The 21,903-nt window shown below is 46.7% G+C and overlaps 1 protein-coding gene across 1 annotated transcript in view; it reads left to right on the top strand.

Moving 5' to 3' along the window:
• The window catches only part of XPO5 (exportin 5), a gene marked incomplete at both ends in the record, with an annotated part of 45,202 nt that overhangs the window by 21,711 nt on the left and 1,588 nt on the right, over window positions 1-21,903 (top strand). Inside the window, 15 exons of the mRNA XM_080700354.1 lie at window positions 376-509; window positions 3,356-3,511; window positions 4,338-4,379; window positions 5,334-5,423; window positions 6,392-6,591; window positions 6,707-6,806; window positions 7,600-7,781; window positions 11,254-11,354; window positions 15,815-15,911; window positions 16,631-16,767; window positions 18,302-18,399; window positions 19,205-19,251; window positions 19,572-19,669; window positions 20,328-20,390; window positions 21,453-21,535. Coding sequence (XP_080556480.1) covers window positions 376-509; window positions 3,356-3,511; window positions 4,338-4,379; window positions 5,334-5,423; window positions 6,392-6,591; window positions 6,707-6,806; window positions 7,600-7,781; window positions 11,254-11,354; window positions 15,815-15,911; window positions 16,631-16,767; window positions 18,302-18,399; window positions 19,205-19,251; window positions 19,572-19,669; window positions 20,328-20,390; window positions 21,453-21,535 — 1,628 coding nt within the window. The remainder of the gene's footprint in view (window positions 1-375; window positions 510-3,355; window positions 3,512-4,337; window positions 4,380-5,333; window positions 5,424-6,391; window positions 6,592-6,706; window positions 6,807-7,599; window positions 7,782-11,253; window positions 11,355-15,814; window positions 15,912-16,630; window positions 16,768-18,301; window positions 18,400-19,204; window positions 19,252-19,571; window positions 19,670-20,327; window positions 20,391-21,452; window positions 21,536-21,903) is intronic.

The raw sequence follows: 21,903 nt of genomic DNA, 5'->3' as shown, positions 1-21,903 counted from the left end.
CCAAGCGCCTCTATTGGGCCAGGCACCGCTTGATGCTTACGTGCCCATTCTCAACAGCACAGTTTATATGGGTGAATTCACATAGTTCATTTTTAGAAGCAGGAGCCCTGCACATGGTCTCTCTGCTCACGTTAAAAGGTTAGATCGTGCAGGTGTGGTGGTGCATGCTTGTAATCTCAGTACCTTGGAGGCTGAGACAGGAGACTCTCAAGTTCAAAGCTAGCCTTGGCAACATAGAAAGACTCAAAAACCTGATGAGACCCTGTTTCCAAATTAAGAAATAAAGTCAGGCTAGGGTGCAGAGCTTGCAGGTAGCATGCCTCTAGATCCAATCCCAGTACCAAAAACAAAAACAGTGTTGGTGTGTCTCAGCAGCCTGTTCTCTTACAGCTGGAACAATAGACAGTGGCCTCTGCTCCATCTTCTCGCCTTCATTCGTGCATTGGGAGGCCATGACCTTCTTTCTGGAAAGTGTGATCAACCAGATGTTTCGAACACTAGAAAAAGAAGTAAGTAGCTTTTCCATGCTGACTACATAATTCCCATCTTTTGTAAATTGGTAGAGGGATAGGAAAATCTGTGGGTGTGTATTTTATAGAAGAGGAAATTGAAATTTAGAGAGATTAAATAACATACTCAAGTTCAAACTGCCAGTAAATGGCAGCGCTGAGGTTAAAATTCGGTGCCTCTGACTCTGAGCCCTACAGCATTCCCTGTCCTGTGGAGAGGATGGTAAGTTGATCCCAGCAGTACCGGGAGCCACAGGTTGGGTATCTACTACAGGGAGAACAGTGATGGAGACTGAGACGAGGTTGTCATAGAGCTTCCTTTTCAGTTTAAGACAGGCCAACCAGCAGGTTCACGTTGACTGATCACTCTTCCTTTTCCCTGAATAACAATGAATACACAGACTTGTTTTTCTGTAGTTCATGTCACCTTTTACCCTTCTCTTATAAATTTACCTCAGCTGAAGCAACAATTAATTGGATTATAGCACACGCTGTATTAGCCATTGAGTCTTGGTGTATTTGAGGGAAGTTCTAAAATATCTCTGAGTCCCATGAAAATATAGTGTTTGCTTGTTGTTTTTTGTGAGTTTTTGTTTGTTTTTCCTCTGAGGGACATGAGATCTACTTAATTAAGTAGACCTCAGGGTGATTACCTTCATCTGGTTGTGTGTGTGTGCGTGTATGTGTGTGTGTGTGGTTTTGAGCCATTCTATCTCTGACCTACTCTCCTAGTCCTTTTTTATTTTGAAACAGTCTCATTAAGTTGCTTAGGCTGGCTTTAAACCTGTGATCCTCCTGTTTCACCCTCCCAAGTACTGGAATTATAGACATGTGCCACCACACCCAGTTCTTACTCTGCTTTTACAGTGATTCACTTTATTTTGAAATCATAACATTCTGAATTTGTCCCAAAATGTAGGTGAAAAACCCTACTTGACTTCTGTTTTCTATTAAGTTGGATATTTTATAAGTCAGGGTTCCACTTACATAATAGAGAAATGAGGTGTGTCAAGAAAACCCCTTATCAAGTCAAGGGAAGTAGCCTATTTTTTTCCCTGACATTTAAGTTAAACACCTTTAATAGATATAAACATATGATCTTGATCTTGCAAGAGAATGAAATGATTAGAGTTTGTCTAGTATTTATCTTTAAGCATATTGGCGGAGTGGCAGTATTTGAAAGGAGGAATGTGCCTACTTGGCACAGGCATGGTGGCGCAGACCTGTAACCCCAGCACATGGGAGGCTGAGACAGGAGGATCACAGGTTCACAGCCAGCCTCAGCTACTTAGTGAGGCCCTCTGCAACTTAGACCCTTGTTTCAAGCTTGGTGTAGTGGCGCATGCTTGGCACAATTGGGAGGATGAAACTGGAAGATTGCAGGTTCAAGGACAGCCTCAGCATTTTAGTGAGACTCTTAGCAACTTAGTGAGACCCTGTTTCCAATTAAGAAATAAAATCAGTCTGGGGTTATAGCTCAGAGGTTGAATACCTCTGGGTTCAATTCCTAAGATCACACAAAAAGAGAGACCCTGTTTCAAAACAAAGAATAAAAAATAGGTCTGGGAGTATAATGCCCCTGGGTTCAACTCCCAATACCAACAACAACAACAACAAAAAAAAAAAGGAAATCGATAGGTGTCAAGACGGTTGGAAAGAAAAACAAATAGAGCTGGGCGTGGTGGTGCACACCTGTAATCCCAGTACAAGGGAGGCTGAAAGAGGAGGATCACAGGCTTGAGGACAGCTTCAGCAAGTAGTGGGAGTCTCAGCAACCTAGTGAGACTCCGTTTGAAAAACAGAAACTAAGAAGGCCTCGCTAAGTTACTAGAGTTGGCCGCAGATTTGCAGTCCTTCTGTCTCAGCCTCCCAAGTACTGAGATTACAAGCTTCACTACCACACCTGGCTAAAACAAATCTTATTTATTTTTTATTTATTTTTTTTTTGGGGGGGGTGGTGGTGGTACTAGGGGTGGAACCCAGAGGCTATCTATCTCCAGGCTGTACTCCCAGACCTTTTATATATATATTTTATTTGGAAACAGGGTCTTACTAAGTTACTTAGAGCCTTACTCAGTAAGTGAGGCTGGCTTCTAACCTGTGCAATCCTTCTGTCTGAGCCTTCCAAGCGTGTGCCACCACGCCTGGCTAAAACAAATTTTAAAAAGCAGATTTGGACCAGGTGTGGTGGCGCACACTTGTAATCCCAGCGCTTGGAAGGCTGAGACCAGAGGATCACGCAGGTTCAAAGCCACCAGCCTCAGCTATTTAGTGAGACCCTGTTTCCAAATAAAATATAAAATAGGGCTGGGATGTAGCCCAGAAGTAGAAAGCCCCTGTGTTCCACCTCCCAGTACCCCCCACACACACACACACACGCGCGCGCGCAGACTTGGAACAGTATTTACAGCAAATATGGATGAGACTGATATCCATAGAAGAAGCCTGTTTCTTTTGTTGTGGTGGTGGTGGTGGTGGTACTGGGAATTTAACACAGAGGCATTCTACCAGTGAGGTATACCCCAATCTCTTATATTTTATTTTGAATCAAGGTCTCTCTGGGTTGCTGAGAGCCTCACTACGCTGTTGAAGCATTGTGCTCAACCTGCGATCCTCATGTCTCAGCCTCCCAAGTACAGGGATTACAAGTGTGCACCACCAGGCCTGGCTCAACAAAATTCTTTAGTCACATAGGGTAGTGCTGAAAATTAAAAGGCAATATATAAAATTGCATATGTTAACCATATAATGTGTCTCTAATCTAGTGCCTAAGGGAAATTTAGTAGAAGTGATTTCTTTGTAAGTCATGGCATCCATGTGAGCAGACCTTTTTGTTTCTTTTGTAGGACATTCCAGTTAATGATGGAATAGAGCTATTGCAAATGGTCCTGAGCTTTGACACCAAGGATCCCCTCATTCTTTCCTGCGTCCTCACTAATGTCTCAGCACTCTTTACATTTGTTACATACCGGCCAGAATTTCTGCCTCAGGTCTTCTCTAAGGTAAAGTCCATCTTCTTTATAAACTTTATTTTGACATTTCTATTTATTTTTGTAATTTTTGAAAGTATCCGAGGCAAACTAACAGGCACACAAAGGATGAGAAGCTCCCAAAGAACCAAAAAGATAGCCAGGGAAACCAAGAAACGCATTGTCACAGGCCCATAGGATTTCAGAAAAGTGGATTTAATATTTACTGCAGCAGAAATTCTCCTAACAATTGGAGAATGCCCCGCGGAGGTTTTTTTTCCTTCCTTCCTTTCTCCTCCTCCTCCTCCTCCTCCTCCTCCTCCTCCTCCTCCTCCTCCTCCTCCTCCTTTTTCTTCTCCCCTTCCTCTTCCTCCTCTATTTCTCTCTCTTATTTTTTCTTTATCCTGGTGATAACACCTAGGGCCTCAAACATGCTAGGTAAGTGCTTTACCAGAGCTATATCCCAACCCTTCCATGGGTTTCTTCATGAGATCTTCTTCCAAGTCTCATGGCCAAGGAAAAGCAGCCGTACTGCATCAGGTTAAGGAAGAAATGGGAAGTTACAAAATGGACTCAAGGAAGATAGAACCTACTGATAACAAGTAGAGAAGAGAGGTGCGCCACCACATCTGGGCTGTTAAGGGACCCTTGACTTTTGTAAAACGTCTGGTGGGAAAATTGTGACTCTCAAGCCTGTTACCAAGGTATCTGAGAAAATGGACATCTGAAACCTCATAACCCAACAGAGCGCTTTTTGTTACCAGTTTGTTACTGAAAATAGCCTTCTGGGATTTTGTTGGGAATTTCTTGAGAACTACCATTTAAAAACTTGAGTAACCTTTTTCCCTCCTTCCCTTAGCTCTTTTCATCAGTCACTTTTGAAACTGTTGAAGAAAGCAAGGTAAGGCCATTAATTAGACCAGCTTCTAGCTTCTTGGAAGCAAAAGTCTGAACACCTAATTCGTGTGTGTGGGAGGGGTTGGTAAAGGCAATAGGTGGTCATATGATGTTTTTCCTAGAAAGATTCTTATTTATTTATTTATTTATTTATTTATTTATTTTTTGCGGTACTGGGAGTGGAACTCAGGGGCATTCTACCTCAGAGGTACACCCCCAGCCATTGTTGTTTTTGGCAATATCGGGGATGGAACACAGGGGCATTGTACCTCTGAGCTACACCCCCAGTCCTATTTTTTAGTATTTCATTTTTTAAATTTTTTTTGGGGGGGTGGTACTGGGGTTCTTGGAAGCCCTTCTACCTCCGGGCTACACTCCCAGACCTATTTTATATTTTTTATTTGGAAACAGTGTCTCTTATGCCAGCACGGCTGGCTTTGAATCTGCGCGATCCTCCTATCTCCACCTCCCAAGCGCAGGGATTACAAACGTGTGCCACCACACCCGGCCCTAGTATTTTCATTTTTTGAAACAGGGTCTCACTGAGTTGGGAAGGACCTCGCTAAATAGCTGAGGATGTCGTAAACTGCAGTCCTCCGGTCTCTGCCTCCCAATGCTGGGATTATAAGCGTGCGCCAATACACCCGGCCTTCCCAGCCCAAGTTTTTATTCTTTATTTTGAAACAGGTTCTCACTAAGTTGCAAATGGCCTCACTAAGTAGTAGCTGAGGCTGTCCGCAAACCATGACCCTCCTGTCTCAGCCTCCCAAATGCTAGGATTACAAGCATGCGCCCCACACCCGGCTCCCTAGAAACATTCTAGACAAATGTGAACAGATGGGCTCCCCGTGATTCTAAATGTCACTCCATTATACTGTTCCGGTCGTGACAATTGGTTGTGACTTTCATCTGTACCTCCTGTGTTTCCGGCTGAGTTTGTCGAGCTCTCTCTCTCCAGGCTCCCAGAACGCGGGCAGTGAGGAACGTGAGGAGGCACGCCTGCTCCTCCATCATCAAGATGTGCCGTGACTACCCCGAGCTCGTGCTGGTAAGCACTGGCCCCACGGCCTCTCGAGGTTGTTAGGATTTCTGTGCAAATCCAGCGTAAACTCTCTGCGGTGCACTATCTGCTGCCAGATAGTATGCCTGACCTTGAGAGCATCCAGTTGCTCTCACTTCTTTCTGAAAGGTTTCTGTAAGGAATTTAGCATTACTCCAGATAACAAATTAGAAGTTTTTTCTCTCTCTCACTCTTTTTTTTCTTTTCTTTTGTGTGTGTGTGTGTGGGGGGGGTGTTGCTGGGGATGAAACCCAGAGGCTTTCTACCTCAGCTGCATTCCTACACCTATTTTATATTTTATTTAGAAGTAGGGTCTCACTAAGTTGCTGAGAGCCTCACTAAGTAGCTGAGGCTGGCTTTGAACCTGCGCGATCCTCCTGTCTCAGCCTCTCACTGCACCCAGCAATTTTTTTTCTCTGAATGCACAGCAATTGTGTCCTTATAGATGACAGACTAAAGCTGAGCATGGTGGCGCACGCTTGTAATTCCAGTACTTGGGAGGCTAAGACAGGAGGATTGCATAGGTTCGAAGCCAGCCTCAGCTACTTAGTGAGGCTCTCAGCAACTTAGTGAAACCCTGTTTCCAAATAAAATATAAAATAGGGCTGGGAGTGTAACCCGGAGGTGGAAAGCCCCTGGGTTCCATCCCATACCAGAAGGAAAAAAAAAAAGATGACAAACTAGTCTTTGCTTGTAAAAAATACAGTGGATGTAGAAAAAGGATCGTTTCATTGTTGCTGTATGAGATAAGTGAAGGTACCCGGATACCTCAGAGAAGACCTGTCTTCGCCCAACTTGCCTGGTTATTCAGGCAAAGGAAGAACATTACACCAGAATTCCTAAGTGACTGCCCGTGGGCCTGCCCTTCCTGAGACTGTCTTGGTTCGTTCGTTCTTTGACTCACCTCTCCCTGAAAGTCAGGTCTTCACCGCTGGCTTTTTGTCTTGGATCTGCAGCCTAATTTTGACACGCTTTATAACCATGTGAAGCAACTCCTCTCCAATGAGCTGCTCCTGACACAAATGGAGAAGTGTGCCCTCATGGAAGCCCTGGTTCTGATTAGCAACCAGTTCAAGAACTACGAGCGCCAGAAGTTGTTCCTCGAGGAGCTGATGGCACCAGTGGCCGGCATCTGGCTCTCGGAAGAGATGCACAGGTAGAGGGCAGCCTTGGAGACCCGCGCTCACTGCACTTGACCCCGAGCCTCCCCTCGTGGGAGGACTTGCCCCAGCTGGAATGGTCACGTGACCTCTCTCCCCTCCGCCCTTCAGAGTGCTGTCAGATGTGGATGCGTTTATTGCCTATGTGGGCGCAGACCTGAAAAGCTGTGACCCAGCCCTGGAGGATCCCTGTGGCTTGAACCGTGCACGAGTAAGGCTTTCCTGGGAGTGGGAATTTGCATTGACCGTGGGGAGGAATAGGATGTTGCCATTTTCAAATTTCTCATAGATTTGTTTTGTCTATACTGGTGAGGAATCCAGGGGTCTCCACTTCCCTAAGCTTCTTTTTTATTTTCTTCTTTATTCTTGAATTCTTGAGTTAGTTCCCACAGCACAGTGGATGGTCTTTTCTGTGCAGTCATTATTTGGGCACTAAGAATCTCTAAGTATTTCTGAAGACTAGGGGTGTAATGAGGAAGTAGGTCAGAACTTGGTCCACAGGGTGAATCCCCTGCCGTTGCTCTGTGGCATGCAACGTTCTAAGTTATGGCCTCGCTTGTAAACCTGAGATCTCTCCACTCTTTGCTGTTCAAATAAGCAACGTTCTGACTCCCTTACGGCTAAAGTCATGGTAATTAGCCTGACGAGTGGTTGAAGGTGCCACGAAGGGGGAATAGGGCAAAAGCTGCCGAGCTGGAAGGCGCAAAGTGTGCAGCCATGGCAGCTTAAGCCCACTTGTGGAGCACGTCTAAGGCACTCCAGGTTCTGTGGAGCAGTTACTGAGCCCTGGAAGATGTCCTAATGAGAGCGGAGCCTCCAGTGTGCCCTCAAGAACTTCCAGTGAGAGGACCCCCCTTGGACTTGACCTTGAAGAAGGGGACAGGCATCTGTGGAGATGGGAGGAGCAGAGGTGCCACGCTCCCTCCCTCTGGCCTCCGTCTCAGACCCTGCCGTAGCTCCGAATGTGTCTTAACTGCCTGTTTATGTCGACCTCTCCTCTGCAGATGAGCTTCTGTGTGTATAGCATTCTGGGTGTTGTGAAACGAACGAGCTGGCCTGCGGACCTAGAGGAGGCCAAAGCTGGGGGATTTGTAGTAGGTTACTCATCCAGTGGAAATCCAATCTTCCGCAATCCCTGCACGGAGCAGATTCTGAAACTCCTTGACAATTTGCTTGCCCTTGTAAGGTGAGGTACAATATGGAATCTGTCTCTTGCTTTTTGTCTTTTTTAGCCTCCAGAACCTAATACTTGCGAGGCTGAGATGGGAGTATTGCAGTATAGGACAGCCTCAGTAAGTACAGAGAGCGCAACCTGTGAGGTCCTGTTTCAAACAAAAACGGAGAGGTATAATACTCCTGAGTTCAGTCCCTAGTACCACCAAAAACTAAGTAGATAAATATGTCTTATCATGGTAGTGATTATGAGGAATTATTTCTTGATTCTTTGTAGAGGGGTCTCCTCTTACTGAAAATAAAACCTGTAATGTCAGCAACTTGGAGGCTACAGCAGGACTATCTAAATTTGAGGCTGGTCTGGGCAACTTGGCAAGACCCTGTCTCAAAATTAAAAAAGGACTGGGGATGTAGCTCAGTGGTAAAGCATCCTTGTCCATCACCGTACTTAGAGAAACGGGGATCTGATTCTTGATTGTATAAACCTTGCATTCCACGTAAGCCTGTGGGGCCTAATGGCAAAATGGCTTTTCATTTTGAGCTGCCTCCATGTTCTTTTCCCATTTCTTTATACTTTATTTATACTTTAGCTTCTAAGTTTTATTTAGTCTAAACTTTGCCCAGTTTATTATTATTCACTGGGAACAGTATATTTGGTCGGGGGGGGGAGGGTAGCAGTAGTGGTAATTGACCCCAGTGGCATTCTGCCTCGAACTATAACCCCATCTCTTCTTTTTTTTTTTTTTTTTTCTTTCTTTCTTTCTTTAAGAAAGATCTTACTTAGTTGCTGAAGCTGGCCACAAACCTGTAGTGGTCCTCTCTCAGCCTCCCCAGTACTTGGTTTTACAGGAATGCATCACCACAGCCAGCTTTATTTTTGTTTCAACAGAATCTCCCTGAGTTGCTAAGAGTCTTATTAAGTTGCTAGGGATGCTCTCTAACAGGGGACCCACCTGTCTCAGCTCCCAGGTGCTGGGTTATACAGGGTGTGCCACGCCCAGCCTCAGTGGCTTATTTTGCTCAGTGTTATATTTGCAAGATCTGTTTATGTTATTACATGTAGTTTCAGTATTTTCATTCTTGTTGCTAATATGATATTCCATGGTGATATACTATCTCTTGCCCATTCCACATTGATGGGGGCAGTATTTGGTTGGTTTTTTGTTGTTGTTTTGTTTTTTCTGGTACTAGGGATTGAATGCAAGGGCATTCTACCTCCAAGCTATAGCCCCAGGCCTATTTTTTATTTTGAAACAGGATCTCATTAAGTTGGAGAGGGCACCATTAAGTAGCTGAGGCTGGCAGCCAGGTGTGGTGGCACGCGCTTGTCATCCCAGCATTTGGGAAGCTGAGACTGGAGGATGGCAGTTTGTGGACAGCCTCAGCTACTTAGTGAGGGCCTTTGCAACTCTTTGAGACCCTGTTTCAAAATAAAGAATAAAAAAATAGGGCTGGGGGTGTAGCTTGGAGGTATAATGCCTTTGGGTTCAATCCCCAATACCATAAAAAAAAAAAACCCAAAAACCTAAACATATCCATTAGGTGAGTCTCTTTGACATCGCTAACTTTCACCTTCATATCTCGTCCACTAGAAGGTATTTAGGGGCAGTAATACTCATGGAATAGTCATGTGATGGTAGGCCTCTTCTGGAATCCTTTCTGAAGGCCCTCCCTTCAGCTATTAGAGTTGACTTTAAGTAGAAGGAATATACTCTAATGGTAAAGGTGTTTAGTATATAAACTACTAAGATAGTCCTTTATCATCAGCAAGTGCTATGTACTAGACTTTGTACATGCTATACTTTTTTAGAGAGTGGATCTGGGCACTGAACATAGCATTCTACATCTGTAAACTACACCCGGCCCTTATTTGTCTATTTTATTTATTTGTTTATTTTTTGGTTGTACTGGGGTTCCTGGAAACCCTTCTACCTCTGGGCTACACTCTCAGACCTATTTTATATTTTTATTTGGAAACAGAGTCTCTTAAGCCAGCAAGGCTGGCTTTGAACCTGTGCGATCCTCCTGTCTCCGCCTCCCAAGCGCGGGGATTACAAGCATGCACCACAACGCCAGGCTTTATTCTCTGTTTTTGAAACAGGGTCTCACTAAGTTGCAGAGGGCCTCACTAAGTAGCTGAGGCTATCTGTGAACCGCGATCTTCTAGTCTCAGCCTCCCAAATGCTGGGACAAGGGAGTGCCACCACAACCGGCTCTATTTTTATTTTACTTATTTATTTTTATTTTATTTATTTTATTTATTTTTTTTTTTTGGTGGTACTGGGGGTGGAACCCAGAGGCTTTCTATCTCCGGGCTATACTCCCAGACCTTTTTTATATTTTATTTGGAAACAGGGTCTTACTAAGTTGCTGAGAGCCTCACTTAAGTAGCTAAGGCTGGCTTCGAACCCATGTGATCCTCCTGTCTCAGCCTCCCAAGCACGGGGATTACAAGCGTGTGTCACCACGCCCGGCATATATTTTTATTCTATTAACACTGTCTCACTAAGTTGCTGAGGCTGGCTTCAAACCTACAATCTGCCTGTCTCGGCCTCCCAAATACTGGAATTACAGGTATGCACCATCATGACCTAAGGATGCTTGTATTTTATAATTCTGGCAGTTTATTTGGTTTGTTTATGTCAGTATTACTACAAGCACATGAACAAACATATTGCAGTGTCATAGCAACTATATCCCTAGGTCGTGATACTAATATTTCAGCTCCATTATAATCAGTCTTATAGCCGGGTATGGTGGCACACGCTTGTAATCCCTGCGCTTGGGAGGCAGAGACAGGAGGATCACGCAGGTTCGAAGCCAGCCGGAAGGCTGAAAAACTGCCACCAGGTTCACATTAGACGGAGGCAGAATATTGAAAAGTTAGGGTTTGGGTGAGGACCTGCTCAGTGTCCTGCTTATGAAATCTATACATTCACCTGATATCACTAGTACTCAAAAACGTCCTGCCAGAGCACAATCTCAGGGTTGGCTTTTGTGTATGTGTGGTACTGAGCATTGAACCCAGAGCATTTTGCCTCTGAGCTACAACCCTAGTCCTATATTATTTATCATTTGAAACAGGTTCTCACAGAGTTCCTGGGGCTGGCCTCAAACCTGCAATCCTCCTATCTCAACCTCCCAGGATTGGTATCATAGGTGTGCACCTGACTTAGTTCAGGTTTAAAAGAATTTGGCTTTCCAGTTGTGTCCCCCTTATTGGCCTGCTATCTCAGGGTTTGGTTCTTGTGCTCACTTGTCCTCAGTGTTGTATACTCTATGTCTACGTTAATAACTTAAGTCTGTGCTGCTCTTTAGGAAACACTCAGTATGTTTATGCCTTCTTTATTGCCCTACCATGGAAGTGTTGGTGGGAATATTGTGTCTATGTTGAAGTGTGGAATTGCTGAATGACAAGGCGAAACTCCATCTTTCCTTCAGCAGCAGACTAGGAAATGTTCACATAACACCCTTTTTTCTTTCAGAACCCACAATAGTTTGTATGCACCAGAAATGCTAGCCAAAATGGCGGAGCCTTTCACTAAGGCTTTGGATATGCTTGAAGCGGAAAAGTCTATTATCTTAGGTAAGAAATCTAACCCTTCTCCCCCGAGTTCCCCTTGTCTCTCATGGGCTTCTTCAGTAGCCTTGTGCCTCATCCTTCTTGTCCAGCACGTCCTTGACCACCTATTTGTTCAGAAGTACATTTGTGGAGTTCCTACAGGCTCTACAAGAGCAAGTGTTTTCTTTTTCTTTTTTTTTTCTTTTTAATTTATTTTTATTGGTGCATTGTAATCATACATCACATTGGAATATAAGACTTGAGAGGATATATAAGCACACATCATCCAATTAGCCCTCATCCAGTCCCCATCCCATTCCCTCCCCCTCCCTGATCCCATGCTTGTTTGGTGATTAACTTTGATACATATGTTTATGTACCTCCTGCTTTTTAAAGAGGCTCCATCCTCCCCTATTCCATACCCTCTGATTGGTCACCTTAATTGCTTCACTATAGGGCCCTTTCTATAGCTCGACCACTTCCTGTTGCCCCTTTCCTCCTAGTTATTGCTGACTAGGGGAAGCATCTGGTTTTAATTTTCTGCGATATTTCTCTGTGCATGCCGTGTTGCAAATACCGATTCCACTCTTGATGGCCCCAGTTGTGGCCTGGCTACCCGGTGGACTGATCCGGACCTCGCTGGCTCAAGCAGCGGCCTTGCCTCATGGGAGGCCCCAGTTCTGGCCTCACTGGCCCCGACACCGGCCTAACCCCTCAGCTGGCTCCTATCCCGGCCTCAGAGGCCCCAGCACCGGCCTTCCTCACGGCAGGCTCCGATGTTAGCCGATGGCCCTGGCATCGGCCTAACCCCTCGGCCAGCTCTGATCCAGGCCTCGGAGGCCTCAGTAGCAGCCTTGCCTCACGGAAGGCTCCGATGCCGGCTAGTGGCCCCAGCACTGGCCGAACCCCTCAGCAGGCTCCGATCCCGGCCTCAGAGGCCTCAATAGTGGCCTTGCCTCGCGGCAGGCTCTGATCCCAGCCTCGCTGGCCCCAGCACTGGCCTAACCCCTCGGCAGGCTTTGATCCCGGCCTCGGAGGCCTCAATAACAGCCTTGCCTCACAGAAGGCTCCGATGCCAGCCGTTGGCCCCAGCACCAACCTAACCCCTCGGCAGGCTCCTATCCCGGCCTCAGAGGCCCCAGCACCGGCCTTCCTCACGGCAGGCTCCAATCCCGGCCTCGCATCCCAGTACCGGCCTAACCCCTCGGCAGGCTCCGATCCCAGCCTCAGAGGCCTCAATAGTGGCCTTGCCACACAGAAGGCTCCGGTGCCGGCCAGTGGCCCCGGCACCGGCCTAACCTCTCAGCAGACTCTGATCCTGGCCTCGGAGGCCCCAGCACCGGCCTTACCTCATGGCAGGCTTTGATCCCATCCTCACTGGCCCCAGCACCGGCCTAACCCTTCGGCAGGCTCTGATCCCGGCCTCGGAGGCCTCAATAACAGCCTTGCCTCATAGAAGGCTCCGATGCCAGCTGTTGGTCCCGGCACCGGCCTAACCCCTCGGCAGGCTCCAATCCCGGCCTCGGAGGCCCCAGCACCGGCCTTGCCTCACGGCAGGCTCCGATCCCAGCTATGCTGTGTCCATCGCTGGCCTCACCCCTCAGCAGGCTCTAATCCGAGCACCCTCTTTACCCAACTATTTGTCCCACGTTCTCGAGGGTGCGTGGTGGTGGTAGCATTCTGCCTCTGGGGTCATTACTTCAAAGGTTCCAGGTGTAATGCATCAGATCTCTGCCTCCCCTGAGTACTGGCCACTGCCATTGCCACTGCCTCCACCATTTCAAATCTTTCCCAAGCTCTTTTTCCACTCTGAATGTTGTCCAGTCTTCCTAAGCATGCACGACGGTAGCATTCAACCTTTGGTGTAATTTCTCAAAAAAAAAAAAAAAAAAATAAGGTTGGTAGTCTCCAATTTCTGCTTCTCCTGAATACAAGTCTCCACCGCCAACGTGGAGACCGCTTTCAGCACCGCTTTTCTCCTTGGTCTCCGCTAAAGTCTCTCTCCTTAAAGGTGATGTCCAAGATTCTTAACAATGTAGAAAAGCAGCAGTTCTCCTTAGTGGGGAATTTTTCCAGTAATTCCAGTTCATTAGGATAAGTTTTGTCTGCATCTCCAGTATCCTGGCATCTGCCACCTCCTTGACCCCTCTCCGATATTTTCCTTTTTCTTTTTCTTTTCCTTTTATACAGGGTCCTTCTTGATGGAAAGGGGTTTGCCTAGGGGTGCCCCGTCAGCACCTGCCCACCCGCCCAGGGTCGGGGCCAGGGGCCCGGACCATGGGGTCCTTCCGGGTGGAGAGGGGGGTCGCCTAGGGGCGCCCCGCCAGTGCCTGCGCACCTGCCCAGGGTTGGGGCCAGGGGGCCCCTACAAGAGCAAGTGTTTTCAAGAGCAAGTGTTTTTGTGTTATTATCTTAGTATACATAAGAGGTCATCACAGATAAACCACCACACACACACACACACACCATAAACCCCTCTTTCAATATGGCTAGCAGGTAGTGGGGTTAAGCTGAGAGAGAGAGAGAAAGGGGGAGAGAGAGAGAGAGAGTGAGTGTGTGTGTGTGTGTGTGTGTAGGATTGAACCCAGAGGTATTTTACCTTCGAGCTACACCCTCAGCCCAGTTTTACTTTTTATTTGGAAACAGGATCTCACTAGGTTGATAAGAGCCTCACTATTTGCTGAGGCTGTCCTTGAACCTGTGATCTTCCAGTCTTAGCCTCCCAAGTACAGAGATTACAGCCTGGCAAGCTATTATATTTTAAATAAACCATTATTTTTAACCTTGAAAAATGTTAGCACACCTTCCTCTCTTTTGTATACATACCACAAAAAAATTTTCAGTAGTAGATTATAAATCATGTTTCTCATGTGTTATCTTGATTAGAATATTCCATTAGCTGGGCGTGGTGGCGCACGCTTGTCATCCCAGCATTTGGGAGGCTGAGACAGGAGGATCGCAGTTCCCGGACAGCCTCAGCTACTGAGTGAGGCCCTTTGCAACTCAGTGAGACCCTGTTTCAAAATAAAGAATAAAAAATCAGGCTGGCTGTGTAGCTCGGAAGTATAAAGCCCCTGGGTTCCATCTCCAGTACTGAAGAAGAAAAAATAAAAAAGAATATTCCTTTAACTCATTTTTCCCACCAACAACTAAGTATGAAAGTAGATATACTGTCATAATTGTGATATTTGCCGTGAAGGAAAGTACAGGATTCTGAGTATTGGGAGACCTAACCTAGTCTTGGATAGGATTCAGAATTTGCCTCCCAATGGAGACATGAAGAATGACAGAAGGGAAGAGGAGATAAGGGACTGCTAGAATGCAGGTGTGAGGTCCCCAGCTGGGCAGGAAAGAGCGTGGTATGCCCAGGAGGGAGAGAGGGAGGACACAGCCAAAAGGCCAGGGCCAAGGACACATTTAGAAGTTAGAGCTGGGGCATCAGAATTGTCCACACTTTGCGCCTATCTCTGGAGTTTCAGGCTGGGCCACCTTTACAGTCCCCACAGTGTCTGTTAGTTCTCAGCCATCACCTCTTCATGGGTCTAACTTTGGTCAAATGATCCAGCGAGTATTCCTCATGTGTAAAGTTGCCAAAGGAAGAAAGTTGCTTTGCCTTTCCAAAGCTCATTTCTGTTTATCTCAGCCTAGATGCTCCTAGATCCTGTCCTTGGGCATCAGTACACTTGAGGTCTGTGTTGCAGACACCAGTTAAAATGGACTGTTAAAATGTAGAAAAATGTTTTTTTTTAACACACACACACACACACACACACTCTTTCATTATTCAAGTTCATGTAAAAATATGTCCAACCAGATATGCTAGGACAAAGGGTTCTGACTATTAAAATAGAAAACTGTTTTCTTTTTTTTTTTTTTTTTTTTTTGTGGTACTGAGGTTCCTGGAAACCCTTCTACCTCCGGGCTACACTCCCAGACCCATTTTATATTTTTATTTGGAAACAGGGTCTCTTAAGCCAGTGAGGCTGGCTTCAAACCAGCGCAATCCTCCTATTTCCGCCTCCCAAGCGCAGGGATTGCAAGCGTGCGCCACCACGCCCGGCTTAATAGATCTTCTAAGGCAGTTACTTTGAAATAAGTGGATTTCATTTTGATCTGCTATAATTTGGGGGTTTTGCATAAGATTTTGTTTCATAAAGAGGTCCGACTACTTGAGGTGGGCAGGCATCTCTCCCAGTTCTTCATGGAGACATTCTTTTGCACAGTCTCTGTTTTGGTATGGATCCTAGGTAGGAAAGCCCGGGTCTAACCTAATGTCCTGGGTCCTTAAATAGCGTCTAACTGTCCCTACCAGGAGTGTTACTACCACCTTAGAACAGTTTTAGCACCTGCAGCTGGTAAAAGATGTGGCCAGCTGCTTTCAAGATGCACAGGAACATGCGCACACCCAAACCGCGTCTGCCTGCGGAGGGTGTCTCGCGGCTCCTGGCAGTGGAGCAGTGTGTTCCTGGTCTGTCTGTCTCTAGGGTTACCTCAGCCTCTCTTGGAGCTCAATGACTATCCTGTCTACAAATCAGTCTTGGAAAGAATGCAGCGTTTCTTCAGCACCCTCTATGAGAACTGGTAAGGAGCTAACACAGTCGCCGTGTTCTCTTCCTAAGAAGATACTGTTAGGCATGGCCGTCCCTTAGACTTTTGATCTGGAATTCTAATGTAAGGTGAAAGTGAGGCAAGGATTTGAAGGGAAACAGCCTGCTTTCCTGCATGCTTCGTACCAGCATCACAGTCTTAGCCACGGCTTCATGTTTGCGCCTAACTCGTCTGCATTTCTGGTGCAAAAATGACTGCCAAGGGCAGGCAGAGTGCGGCTGCCTTGGCTCCGATCCCTCAACGCTACGGCCTTATTCCAGTACATGGGGCAGTGGGAAGCAGCTGACGAGGGAGTTCGTCTCTGGGTCCTGTTTGGGGATGGGGTAGGACTTGGCTCGCTTGCACACCGCACCCGAGGCTTGGACCTCAGTTAACGCAGGGTGCTTGTCAGTCAAGCCAGTGAGTTCTTCATGGTAAGTCTTCATTACCCAGTAGCGAAGGATCGTGTTGATTCTGGCTGCCAGTATCTGTCTTTTAATGTTTGCTGCATGTGCTGCCAAGTTGTTTCAGTGCAGGGTGTGCCAGGGGAGGCATTTTTATAAGAGAGCCAGTCCATTTCTTCAAAGATAAATATTCCTTATGGAGTAAATACAGTCGCTGAAAATCTTAGTGTACTAGAAATGGAGTCGCTGCAGCAGGGAGGGCTGGCAGGGATAGACTTGAGTGTCGTTGCCAATGGTTTTGCCTTACAGCTTCCACATCCTAGGGAAGGCGGGCCCTTCCATGCAACAAGACTTCTACACCGTGGAGGCCCTTGCAACCCAGCTCCTCGGCTCAGCCTTCGTCAACCTGAATAACATCCCTGACTACCGACTCAGGCCCATGCTTCGTATCCTTTCAGAAGTCCCCGGATACCTCAGAATATCTAGAAATTACGGACACGAACACGGAGAAGAGCTGCAGGAAAGAAAGAGGATTATCTTTTCAAGGGCATCACAATCTTATTAGAGACGAGAAGATTGATGTAAATATGAAAAACAGGAAGATAGTCCAGTAGGCCTTTGAAGCTCTTTTGGATAGCAAGAGCTTTTCTTTGGGGGATGAATCTTTATCTTCCCACTTAGAAATATGGCAAATTAAGCTTTTATCGCTTCTCTATTTTTCAGGTGCTGCTGCTTTTTTATTTATTTTTCCCCCCTCTTCTTAGGACAGGATTTCACTCTGTTGCTTAGGCTAGCCTCAAGTCCCTGGGCTCAAGCAATTCTCTGGCCTCGGTCTCCCAAGCTAAGACTATAGATGTGCACCACTACACCCAACAATTTGCTTCTTTTTTTTGTTGTTTTTGTGGGGTTTGTTTTGTTTCTTTGTTGTTGTTTTTGCAATACTGCGGATGGAACCCAGGGACATTCTACCTCCAAGCTACACTTCCAGCCCTATTTTTTTATTTTGATACGGGTCTCATTGAGTTGCAGAGGGCCTCACTAAGTAGCTGGGGCTGTCAGTGAACTGGGATCCTCCTGTCTCAACCTCCCAAATGCTACGATTACAAGCGTGGGCCAGCATGCCCAGCTAGTTGCTGCAGTTTAAAGAACTTTTGTAAGCCGAGCATGATGGTACCTGCCTATATTCACAGTACATGGGAGGCTGAGATAGGAGGATCACAAGTGTGGGGCCAGCTTCAGCAACTTCAAGAGGTCTTCCACAACTTAGAACCTATTTCAAAATAAAATTGGCCAGGCATGGTGACACACTTGTAATCCCAGCATTCGGGAGGCTTGCGATTTGCGAGACAGGAGGATTGTGATTTGCAAACAGCCCTTTGCAACTCAGAGAAACCCTGTTTCAAAATAAAGAGTAAAAATTAGGCCTGGGGTTGTAGCTCGGATGTAGAATGCCCCTGGGTTCCACCCCCAGTATTGCAAAATAAATAATAAGAAAAAAAAATTGAGCTGGGTTTTAGCTCAGAGACAGTATGCCCCTGAGTTTAATCCCTAGTAACCAAAAAAAGAAGAAGCACTTCTGTGGCGCAGGCTTGTCATCCCAGCATTTGGGAGGCTGAGACTGGAGGATCGCGGTTCGTGAGCAGCCTCAGCTACTTAGTGAGGCCCTTCGCAACTCAGCGAGACCCTGTTTCAAAATAAAGAATAAAAAATTGGGCAAGGGGTGTAGCTTAGAGGTCAAATGCCTCTGGGTTCCACCCCCAGACCTGCAAAAAAAGTAAAAAATAAAAACAAATAAATAAATAAATAATAATGGAATTAGATAGTATTTTAGGGAAAGAACAGGAAACTCCCCTCCCTTTTTTTCCTTCAGTGCAAATCCATTAGGAGTGGACTTTGCCCAGAGGTGGGTCCCACTTCCTGGGAAGTGGGCGGTGGACTGTGGACTTGTGTGTGCTGCGACTTCTTAACTGGCTGCTGCAGGGGTCTTCGTGAAGCCTCTGGTGCTCTTCTGTCCCCCAGAGCACTACGAAGCCCTGGTGTCGCCCATCCTTGGGCCTCTTTTCACCTACCTCCACATGGTAAGAGATGAGCAGGAAAGGCGGGCAAAGGCGCTCTCGGGGTGCACGGCCACTCCTGAGGCCTGTAAGTGCAGAGCTCCTAAAAGTGCTGTCTCCTGGCCCTACCAGGCCAGCTGCCCAGAGCTCCCACCACGGCCGGCTCCTGTTGCTGCAGAGGATTGAGCAGGCCCCAGAGGACTACTGACCCAGTTGCCCACAGTGCAGATTCTGCTCCTAATCTGCTGAGAAGAGGTGGTCAGGGAAATGGCTCCCCCTAGGCCTGTGTCCCTGACCTAGGAGGCCAGCTGGGCAGAAAACCGATGTGCTCTGAGGCTCGGGCATTCTGCAAGTGATAACCTTTCTAAACAAGCTTTTGATAGGCTGCCTCCATCCCTGACAGGAGAAACTTTATAGAAGCCAATGTCTGATTTTTTTTCTTTAAGTTGCAGGGCCCATCAAGACCCTGTCATTAATACTTCAAATCACCCATGGCCAGATTTAATCAAAAAGTAGGTCACAGCCTGGCGTGCTGGCCACACTTATAATCCCAGAGGGTCATAGGTTTGTGGCCAGCCTTGGCAACTTAGGCCCTGTTTCAAAATAAAGAGGATTTGGGGGTACAGCTCAGAACATTCCTGGATTCGATCCCCAGCACAAATAAATAAATGATTAAATAATAAAATTTTAAAATAGAGCTGGGGTATAGTTCAGCAGCCAGAAGGCCTTGGTTTTATTCCCCAGCACTAGAAAAAAAAAGAAAAGGTAGGCCTCGGGTATTGGTGTTCTAGCCTTCTCCCCAGCCCCAGCTTTTCCTTTCTCTTCCCAGAGGCTTTCCCAGAAATGGCAAGTCATCAACCAGAGGAGCCAGCTGTGGTAAGGAACTCCCGTTCTCCTTGGCACGGGGCGGGGCGGCGGTGGGCTCTCGTCATTCTCAGCCGGGATGGCTGATGGAGTGTCTGGACTGGCGGTGTCAGTAGGCAGACTTCAGTGGAGCCTTCACCTTTCCCGGTTGGGCAGGGTCACAAGTACTGATGCCCCTCAGTGGGCCACTGCTCCCCACTTCCAGCATCGCACAGACTTGGGTCTGAAGGAAGCGAGGGGAGGGGTGGGCGGGCTTTCTGGGCACCGCTGCCGCTTTCTCTGCCCTTCCCTCTTTGCACTCTTGTGGAACTTGGCTCCCTGGTTTTCGGCAGTGGAGAAGATGAAACTGCAGAAGAAAACCCAGAGTCTCAAGAGATGCTGGAGGAGCAGCTGGTGAGGATGCTAACCCGCGAAGTCATGGACCTCATCAGTAAGTGCAATGTGGGGATGGGGCACTAGAGGAGCTCTTCCTAGACAGAACTCCCGGCACCTCCGGCAAGACCGAATGGAGGCAAAGGTCCAGGTTTGCAGCAATATTGACGGGTTGATAAGAACTAACCAGATGTAAGCAGCAAGTCCTTAAGTCAACATTAAGGACATTTTATTGAGTTGTGAATTAAATTGTACCAAGGCCAGAATATGAAGGAGTGGTCTAAAATAAGAGAGGTTTGGATTAATGTCACGGATAACTTGGTCAGAGGAGGGAAAATTTCTAGTTCTTGGGCAGAGAGGTTGTTAATTTTCTATTTTTTTGAAATATTGAAGAAAACAGTACTTGCTTAGTTTGTTTATTGGTGAGCCAAAGTTTTAGCCACAGAAATAGAAGTCACCTCTCCTGGTTGTTTGCTCTCAGAAGATTCTCATTTCCCCCTAGTTAATTGAACATGAAGAGAGACCAACCAGAACACATCCTGGTCGAGGCCATCATAGCCTCAATTTCTATTATTGAAACTGAATTCCATGCTTTAGCCTACCTTTCCTCCTCCCTCTTCACCTGACCAGACAGTTCGGGATCCGTTGGCCTGAGGTGACTGTTGTGTGTAAGATAAAACCCTCCCTTGCCCAGTAACCCTGCTTTTGTGCTTTAGCGGTTTGCTGTGTATCAAAGAAGAATGCTGAACATAGTACTGCCCCTCCTGCGGATGGAGACGGTGAGTGGGCCTGCTGGCCGGCCCTCAGAGGTCTGCTCTGAGCGGTTCCTAAATACGATCTGTCTACACCAGCTCCTGTAGAAGCTTTCCTTAGGAGGCTGCTGGGGTACGTCTGGCTCTCATCTGTCTAGGCCTTGCTGTTTTCTCCAGCACACAGCACACTCCCGCTACAGATTCTTTGTACTTAGTTCCCTCTGCCAAAATGATTTTCTTCTAGCTACACACATGGCCTATACTCTTGCTGTATTCAGCACTCTCCTAAGACGTTACCTTTCTTATGAGGTCTTCATGAGTAATCAAAAATAGAAACCTCAGCCAGGGTGGCTCACGCTTGTAATCCCAGTACTTGCCACAGGTTTGTGGCCAACCTCAGCTACTTATTGAGGCCTTCTGCAACTTAGACCCTACTTCAAAATAAGAATAAAAAAGAGGGCTGGGGGTGTTGCTCGGACGTAGGATGTCCCTGGGTTCAATTTCCAGTACCACAAAAAAATAACAATCTCAGGTCAGTTATGGTGGCCCATGCCTATAATCCTAGTACTTGGGAAGCTGAGATAGGAGGATCAAAAGTCCAAAGCCAGACTAGCAACTTAGCGAGACTGTTTCCAAATAAAAAATAAAATCAGAATGCCCCTTGCTTCAATCACTAACACCACTAAAAAAAAGCAACCTCAGCCGTTCTGTAGTCTTCTCTGCTTTGGCATTTTTCACCACCTGCCCTTATGTTTTTACTTATGTATTCATTTATTACCTGCCTCCCTCACTAGAATGCAAACTTCTGTTAGGGAAAGAACTCCGTCCTATTCCACAGCTGAATGGGTGCCAGTCACGGTGGGCGTTCCTACAGTGGTTGACCGATGGGACCCTCAGTATCTATAGCCGGGTGCTTCTCTAGCCCTGCCACCATCGTGGCTTCCGCCTCCTTTCATGGGGCTGGGATGTCCCAATACTTAGCTTCATTTGGATAGGGACATTCAGCTTTGCTTGGCCTCATGGGTTTCTGTGAGAACAGGGTGTTCTGTGTTCCGAAAGGATGGAGCTTAACATTTGCTCTGCTTACAGATGAAGAGATGATGGCCACAGAGGCAGCCCCTTCACCGATGGCAGAGCTTACAGACCTGGGAAAATGTCTGATGAAACATGAGGTGGGTTGAGGGGCAGGTGAGGCCTTTTCTCCTGGCCCAGCCAGGGAACCAGCTGTCCTATCCTTACTGAGCTACAGCTCTCAGACGGACCAGGCTCATTGCTGTGAATCTTGGTGCTTGACCTTCCTCAGGCCTGACTTGTCTCTGTTCTACACACAAGTTTTCTCTTATATTTTTTGCTTTTTCTTCTTTTTTACTGCCTGAGAAATAAAAATAGAGAAATCAAAAGTTCATCAATAGCTTTTATTATTTTTCGGTTTACATATTAAAATTCCAGCTCCTGATATATTAGTAAGAAAATTGAGCCAGTCATGGTGGCACAGGTCTGTGATCCCAGTACTTGCGAGGCTGAAACAGGAGGACTGCAG

Source organism: Muscardinus avellanarius (assembly GCF_963383645.1).
Source record: "Muscardinus avellanarius genome assembly, chromosome: 8".
NCBI lineage: Eukaryota > Metazoa > Chordata > Mammalia > Rodentia > Gliridae > Muscardinus > Muscardinus avellanarius.
Note: the sequence above shows the minus strand (reverse complement) of the source record. Positions and strands in the feature narration are given on the sequence as shown.